Below are 7760 nucleotides of genomic sequence, written 5' to 3' on the forward strand. Positions count from 1 at the left end.
CAAATATAATTATTTCCATATGTATCATATTTTTCTTTTTAGTAACTTTCTGTTTGGGAGACAATACTTCGGATCAAGAAATTTTAACAAAGCAATGAATCCACTATTTTCTACAATCGACAAAGATTGAAGATCGGTTGTTACTAAATTTACAATAAAAAGAATCGATTTTTGTTTTTCTAAAATCATTATCTGAAATAATAGAATGATTTATATATAAAATAAAGTATAAAAATAACACTCTTGTACACTCTAATTGTAAGTGTAAACATATAACTGAAATAGAATAGTGAAGATACCTTAGTAAGTCCGATTATTTTCTAATGAACTACCATTATTCCCATTTTGTCCAGATACATCATGAACTATCATATGTTTAATCACGTTAGTAGTACACTTATCAAACTTTAATTTTTTAGTACACATGTTGCATGTACCGTAAGAGTCCCAAGGCTCTGAATAATAATTCCACACCCAAGAATGTTTCGGCATATTTGCTATAACTCTGACTTAAACATTTTTGCGGTGAATGCCAATCAACTCTACACTGTACAATGGACAAATCACAACTAACTGATAATCTGATGGCTGTGAGCCTGAATTGAAGAAGCTAACATTGTAATGTATATTGCCTTTCCATACATACATGTACTAATTAAGTTGATGACAAAGTATTTACATTTTGACTATTCTTACGACCTTTAGACCCAGTATACACAATCGATTACAAACACTCGACAGTGCATGATCCAAAGAGTAAGAATAATGGCCTTATAGAATGTGTCAAATGGAGGAAACAAGAAATGTCACAGTTGCGGCGCGAAAACAACTTTCGAGTTACTGTTATTTATTGTTAAAAGTTTAGCTTTTTGTTTAGTTTATAACTCTTAAAAGCTTATATTTGAATCCTACAAGTACCTACACGTTCCAGGATTCGAAACCAGCTTGTATAATCCACATATTTTACAAGTACATATAATTGAATATAATCTTTTATGATTTCGTGAGTACACATTGAACTTGATCCCATCACTAATTGTAACCGCTGACAATTTAGTGCGGTAGATACATGTCATTCTCAACTACCGTGCTATTGATGTATTTACATTGTTTTCAGATATAAAAGAATAGCCACCAGCCTACCTTGAAGTTATATTAATTGTAACAGTTAATTATAATATTTTATTGATTATGGTGGTGTGACCACTGATAAGTTGTTCTATCTAAGGCTTTCTAATAATTAAAACATATGTACCTATATGTGTATGCAGAAGAATAAATAACAAAAAAAATTGTTTATCATCATTACATCACACAGAAAGAAATTCTTTATCATCATTGCATCACAGAAATAGAACTGTACAAAGTGACGTTACTGATAGCATTGTTTAATTTACACAGTTCCATAAACATTTACCAATTCTCGATTAATTATCAACAGAAACGGCATTAAGAAGGTCACATAGTATATAACTATTTATTCTTTTCCCTCTTGGAAATGTTATCATCTTGAAGTTCTGTAATGGTAACATCCTGCTCCTTCGTTTCATCGTCTTCCAGAAAGTAATCCAAATCAGGTGTCTTATTGGTGATGTGCACCTTGCTTAATTCCCTTTTCAACATCTCCAAACATTCTCTTCGCTCCTTCCATTGCTCTGCTTGTGACATGTCTTCCTTCTCATTTTTACTCCCCGGTTCTTGCTGAGATATTTCTAGTTGCTCACATTCTAGTATATACTTCTCATAACTCTCGACCTAAAAAAATGTCAATGTTTTATATCTTTCTAAGAATTTGTGGTAAATTAAAACACGGCGTTTTTTTCGAAATTTAATGAATAAATTAATTTGAATTGATTAATGAAATTATAATACATCTGTTCTTATAATATTCATTCTAAACCTTTTGTTGATGATTTCGATAATTCTGATATATTTAATTTGTACATTACCAATATGAAAAATCATTCGGTATGTCTGATCAGGGTTGACTGCATAGACAAAACAGGGCATATAATTGAGGGTATTGTATTTCGGTATGGTGTGTTCAACAACAGATAGTTACGCCTGTGAACAAAAACTTCTATCTTTAGTTACTTCGTTAATTTTAAGAAGAAAAATATTATTATGACATTTTATAGACGTTTCGACGCGACAATTGAACGTCGTTACAGTCGCTCCACTTTACCTATGCAGGCTACCCTGGTCGTTATTATCAATTACACTGTTCAATACGATTTTTGATCTGCAATATCCATTGGGAGATCCTTATAGAGTTTCCCGTGCAGATCACAAGTCCGGAAGTCGAATTTTTCTATTTCCCTCAGTTTTTAAAAAACATGACCTTTTGTAAAAGCACCCGATTTTGGCGAAACATGACATATTACGTGAAAATTGAAAACACTAAGAAGTTCAATTTACTCTTGAAAGACAGAGGAGAGTTTTCTGAATACAACAGTGTACCTATATAGTTATATCTCTCAATGGATATTGCAGATCAGAAAAAACGTTTAAATTTGTTGAACAGTGTTATTAAATGATTTTTCGTACTTGCTCTGGTCGTCTACTGAGGTCAAAGTAACTCCACAATTTTGCCATATACAGGGCCCCATTCACTCGGGGGGTGAATTGGAACAACTTTTTCCTTAGCAACAATGTAATCTGAGGCTTCGTTACCGAGATATTAACGAAAAACCGCGACCAATCAGAGCGCGAGTTTGCCAGCCGAGTTCCCACGCTAGCGGTGGCTACGCGCTACGCTTGTACTACGAAGCTCCAAACAAGTAGGTCAGCATGCAACGCAGGAAACTGCGTACAATAGCAAATAAAAAAGACATAACAAATACAATTATACTTTTTATTATCTGCCGTTTGTTATTTAAAGAGATTAATGAATGAAACGTAAATGTAGGCAAATTATGTGTAACGTAAATAGACGAATGCACATTTACTTTTTTGTAAATTCCTTTTTACGATTTTATAAATTTCCTTTTCAAATAACGTGTGAATGAAAAGGTAATGTAACAGAGAATGAACGAGAAGTGATCGTAATTCGGTATTGGTATAAAAATTCGTAGTTTAATAACGGTCAACAATGTTACTGATAATGAATAAGTTTCTTCAAAAAGCCCAAAAAAAAAGTTAGGTACAGAAACTTGCAGAATTATCGCCGGAAATAAGCCATAGTTTGCGTTAAATTAAGAAAATAATAATCAGCAATAAATTGATTAGAACTCACCCTTTCGGAAAGTCACCTGCAGTTTGCAAATCTGTGTCACTAGGGCACTGAACCGATCTTGGTTATCGACGGCCTAAACGGTTTATTGTAGGGTATCGCCCAGTTCACAGGTGATCGCAGGTATACCTCACCAGCCGAAGTTAAGGGTTGTAACGTCAAGTGCGTCCTGGTTATTCCACAGAAAACGTACTCACTTCACTGCACGACCACTAACACTGATCACCCGACACAATCACTTAATGTATTTTTAATCCAACGTGTTGTTACTACGTTAGGAAAATTCGTGGCCCCGGAAAGGGCCGATTGTTTTCAATTTTTCAGATGTTTTACGTAACCAAACACTTGCACAGCAACACCCGCATATCCGTTATTCTGTACGTACCACCATAACATTGCGTAATACTCCCGTGAACTGAACATCTGTGTCGCCTGATTGCTAACCGAATGACAGAATTTTTCCGAAAGGGCTTCCTCTACCCCCAAGATTTAGGTAAAAAGAAATCAACGGTTCTAGGATAACACATGCTTTGCAGAAGTGGAAGGAAAGGACCGTCGCGCAGTTTTTTCAAGGCGCCGTAGCCCGTTAATTTATTGCCAGGGTACCTACTCCTTCGAGAAAGAAAACAGACATCACGTGCATCGGCTTAAAAATGTCCGAAGTGAAGACGACCATCAACGTATCCCTTGCTTCGAGTTGGAAAGTACAGTGTACATTGTCTATCTCGAGGAGCAGGGAAAAGAATTTACCGACACGTGTCAGTTGACGCTGCTTGGCCCTGGACGACCACCATTGTAGAGGCCGGAGTGGAATTATCGGTTATTTATGGCTTCAAATCTTCGGCCTCGTAGCAACCGTGAACTCACAACAAAATTGACAATCGACAATTTTATTACAACTTTGTGAAATTGTAGTTCTCATGAAAACATTTCATACGTATTTTTTTTAGTATTCCGTCAAATATCTCGGAAATTATTAGAAATATAAAAACCATATAATTTGTAATATTGTGTTTGTTTTGATATTGAATGTAGCTATATCATTGAATTCCAGAATAATCCCTTTCTTTAAACAATCTTTCGCCGACTCCTGACAGTGCGCGGTGCAGGTAAATCCAAAAAAATATTACCGTATTTGTTGAACTCTTTTCCGTAAATCATTGACACTTTGATATAGCTTTTAATCTCATTGAAATAGTCTGGATCCGGTTCTTTTACCTGAACCGGAGCGCACCGTTGTCTTCAATAGGTTACTACTACGTTAATATGAACCGCATCACCCTACCGATAGGCTTATTTTACGAAAAAGAGTTTAACGAATACGGTTTTTATATTTCTAATCATTTCCGAGATATTTGACGAAATACTAAAAAAAATACGTATGAAATGTTTTCATGAGAACTACAATTTCACAGAGTTGTAATAAAATTGTCGATTGTCAATTCTGTTGTGAGTTCACGGTTGCTACGAGGCCGAAGACTTTAAGCCATAAATAACCGAAAATTCCGCTCCGGCCTCTACAAAGGTGGTCGGCCAGGGCCAAGCAGCGTCAACTTACACGTGTCGGTAAAATTATTTCCCTGCTCTTCAAGGAAAACAATGTACATTGTTCTTTCCAACTCGAAGCAACGGGGACGTTGGTGGTCCTCTTTATTTCGGACATTCTCAAGCCGATGCACGTGATGTCTGTTTCCTATCTCGAAGGAGTAGGTACCCTGGCAATAAATTAACGAGCTACGCGCCTTGGTGAAACTGCGCGACGGTTCTTTCCTTGCACTTCTGCAAAGCATGTGTAATCCTTTTTTTTTTTTTTTTTAATCCCCAGAGTACTTTACAATTTGTCCAGGAAGGACATTTGGTAAATTGTTAAAGCAGCGTTTAGATGATTAACTCGTAGATGCTTCCACCATAGGTTGCATCTTTATTGCACGCGCTCATTAGGTAGGAGATCACTTGGATGTTTCCTGTATAGTCTTCTTGGTATGTCTTCTGTGTACAGATTTTTAGCTAAATCGCTGGGATGGTTTGCGAGCCTATTCATGTATTTATTGCATAGGTGTTTTATTTCATCTTCCACTGACTTGATCATGAGATCGTTTCGTATCTGTTCGTTCCGCACGTACTAAGGAGCGTTGACAATGATTCTAAGAATTATGGACTGTAACGCTTCCATTTTTGCTATGTGGCTTTTGGCGGACGTACCCCATAATGCAATCCCATACATCCAGATTGGCTTGATTATTGTTTTATAGATGAGGAGTTTATTGCTCGTGCTCAGCTTGGAGTTCCTGCCGGTGAGGTAGTAGTAAAACTATTTTAGTTTTGATGTGGTATTTCCAGGTCATTCTTGCATCCAGATGTAATCCTAGATATCTAACTACTTTAGTTTGAGGGATGTTTGTATTGTTGAAAGTAACTGGGGGGAGAGTTCCCCTTTTTAATGTGAATGTAATGTGATTACATTTTTCAGAGTTAACTTTTACTCTCCATTTATTCAACCATTCCTCGATTTTTATGAGGTATTGTTGCAACAAATCGTGTGCGATTTTTGTAACGGGTTAACGTGTGAAGCTAGGATTGCGGTATCATCTGCGAATGAAAATATTGAGGTTTCACTGGTGATGGGAATATCTGCAGTGTATAGCGTGTACAGAATTGGCCCGAGAACACTGCCCTGTGGCACCCCTGCTTCAATGTCACAGATTTCTGAACATGTTTCTTGAATCTTAACAAAAAAGGTTCTATTTGCGAGGTACGAGCTCAGAAGTTGGTAGAGTGGTGAAGGAAAATTTTGTTCAATTTTGTGTAGGAGACCTTCTTGCCATACTTTGTCGAAGGCTTTTTCTATGTCTAGAAAAACAGAAGTACAGTACATCTTTCGTTCAAATGCGGAATATATTTTATTTGTTAGCCTGTGCACCTGCTCAATTGTCGCATATTTATTTCTGAAACCAAATTGATGAGGCGGAATTAAGTTTTTTTCGCTTATTACTTTCTTCATTCTAATTAGAATTATTTTTTCTAAAAGTTTAGACATTAGCGGAAGAAGCGAGATCGGTCGGTATGACGATGGCAAGTGAGGATCCTTCTTTGGTTTTGGCAGCATAATGACCTGAGCTAAGTTCCAGTTTACAGGGAAATATTTACTTCTTAGAACCGCGTTAAAGATTATAGTGAGCATTCTTACCGCTTTGGGTGTAAGTTCCTTGAGGATCTTACCACTTATCATATCAACCCAGGCGTTTTTTTATCCCGAGTTTCATGAATAAGGAGGGTAACTTCTTTTACCGTAGTTGGTGATATAATTTGTACCTGGTACTCAGTTGTGGGCTGCGGAGTTACTTGTGGAGTAATATTACAGCTACCTGTATTTGGTTTAAAAGTGTGTTGTAAGTGTTCAGCAAAAACATTTGCTCTGTCAAGCCTGCTCCTAGCCCAGCTAGAGTCATTTTTCTTTATAGCAGGTAGCAGAATGGCTGACCTTTTCAATCTTTTGGTGGCTTTCCAGAGTGAATAATTCGTGTCCTCGTTGGGTGATAGTTTTGTTATGTAATTGTGAAATTCAGTATTGAGGTAGTTTTGTATTAATTGTTTCACTTCTTTAGTACTGGCGTTTAATCTGCTTTTGTTGAGTTGTGTTTTGCGTTTTTGCCAAATGTTTTTTAATTTTCGTTTCATCTTTATTTTCTGCAGAATATAGTCAGGGAAGGATAGATATTTTCTATCGTTTCCAGTTTGTTTAATGGCTATCCAGCATGCTTCTTGTATTATGCCAGTGAAGTTCATAACTGCTGTTTCAATTTGTTCAGGTGTTTTTAGTGGTATGTTGCAATTTATTTTAATTTCAAGGTGATCCTTAAATTGGGTCCAATTTAAGGTGCTATTGTTGTATAAGTGGTTTGTTCCGTACGTGAACATTTGTTTAGATGAAAAATCTATAAGAATTGGAGAGTGATCTGATGTAAGATCTAGGCACGAACGGGCTACAAAGTGGCGTTTGTGTAAACCTTTAGTGATTGCAAAGTCTAGTAAGTCTGGAGTTTTTTCTTGTGCCGATGGCCAGTATGTTGGTTCACCGGTTGATATTGTATCCAAAGATAGTTTTCGTATAGTTCGTTCTGAAACTTTACCTCGTGGTGTGGTTGTTTTTGAGCCCCATAATTTATGTTTAGCGTTATAGTCTCCACCTGCAATAAATTTATTACCTAATAATTTGAAGAAGCTTTCGTATTGCTGTACCGTTATTTTATGTTTTGGAGGACTATAGATAGCTGAGAGTGTAATGTTGTCACAATTTGTAATTATAGTTACGGCGGTAGCTTGTATGTGGACGTCGGCGAACGAGCATAGGAAGAAATGCTTGATGTCTTGCTTGATAATTATCGCAGAACCTCCATGGCCCCTACCAGAAGGATGTTTGGTGTCATATACATTATAGTGTGGAATTTTTAAAAAGCTTTTTACCGTGAAGTGTGTTTCTGAGATCAGTAGAACGTCAATTTTATTTGTATGTATAAAAACTTTCAGC

The 7760-nt window shown here is 36.5% G+C and overlaps 2 protein-coding genes across 2 annotated transcripts; both read right to left on the reverse strand.

Annotated features, from left to right (window-relative positions):
- Positions 1-1473: 1473 nt before the first annotated feature.
- LOC107193874 lies at positions 1474-2663 on the reverse strand. The gene is made up of 2 exons (XM_015583406.1): positions 2548-2663; positions 1474-1755 (listed from the first exon to the last, which is right to left on the reverse strand). Exons 1-2 carry the CDS (start codon positions 2593-2595, stop codon positions 1474-1476), a joined length of 330 nt encoding a protein of 109 aa, XP_015438892.1. The 5' UTR covers positions 2596-2663.
- Positions 2664-5354: 2691 nt separating this feature from the next.
- On the reverse strand, positions 5355-7710 carry LOC107193875 (RNA-directed DNA polymerase from mobile element jockey-like; the record flags this gene model as incomplete). Its single annotated transcript, XM_015583407.1, has 2 exons — positions 5355-5543; positions 6521-7710. Coding segments are annotated over 2 exons (1379 nt in total), but the record flags the coding sequence as incomplete, so codon positions are not given.
- Positions 7711-7760: the final 50 nt, after the last annotated feature.

The sequence above is a fragment of the Dufourea novaeangliae genome, unplaced genomic scaffold, assembly GCF_001272555.1.
Source record: "Dufourea novaeangliae isolate 0120121106 unplaced genomic scaffold, ASM127255v1 scaffold38, whole genome shotgun sequence".
Classification (NCBI taxonomy): Eukaryota; Metazoa; Arthropoda; class Insecta; order Hymenoptera; family Halictidae; genus Dufourea; species Dufourea novaeangliae.

Coding starts and splice junctions, on each gene's coding strand:
- LOC107193874 (XM_015583406.1), bottom strand. CDS start 2,595: ATGGCAAAATTGTGGAGTTACTTTGACCTCAGTAGACGACCAGAGCAA. Junction 1,756..2,547: donor TCAGTAGACGACCAGAGCAA/GTACGAAAAATC, acceptor ACATTTTTTTAG/GTCGAGAGTTATGAGAAGTA.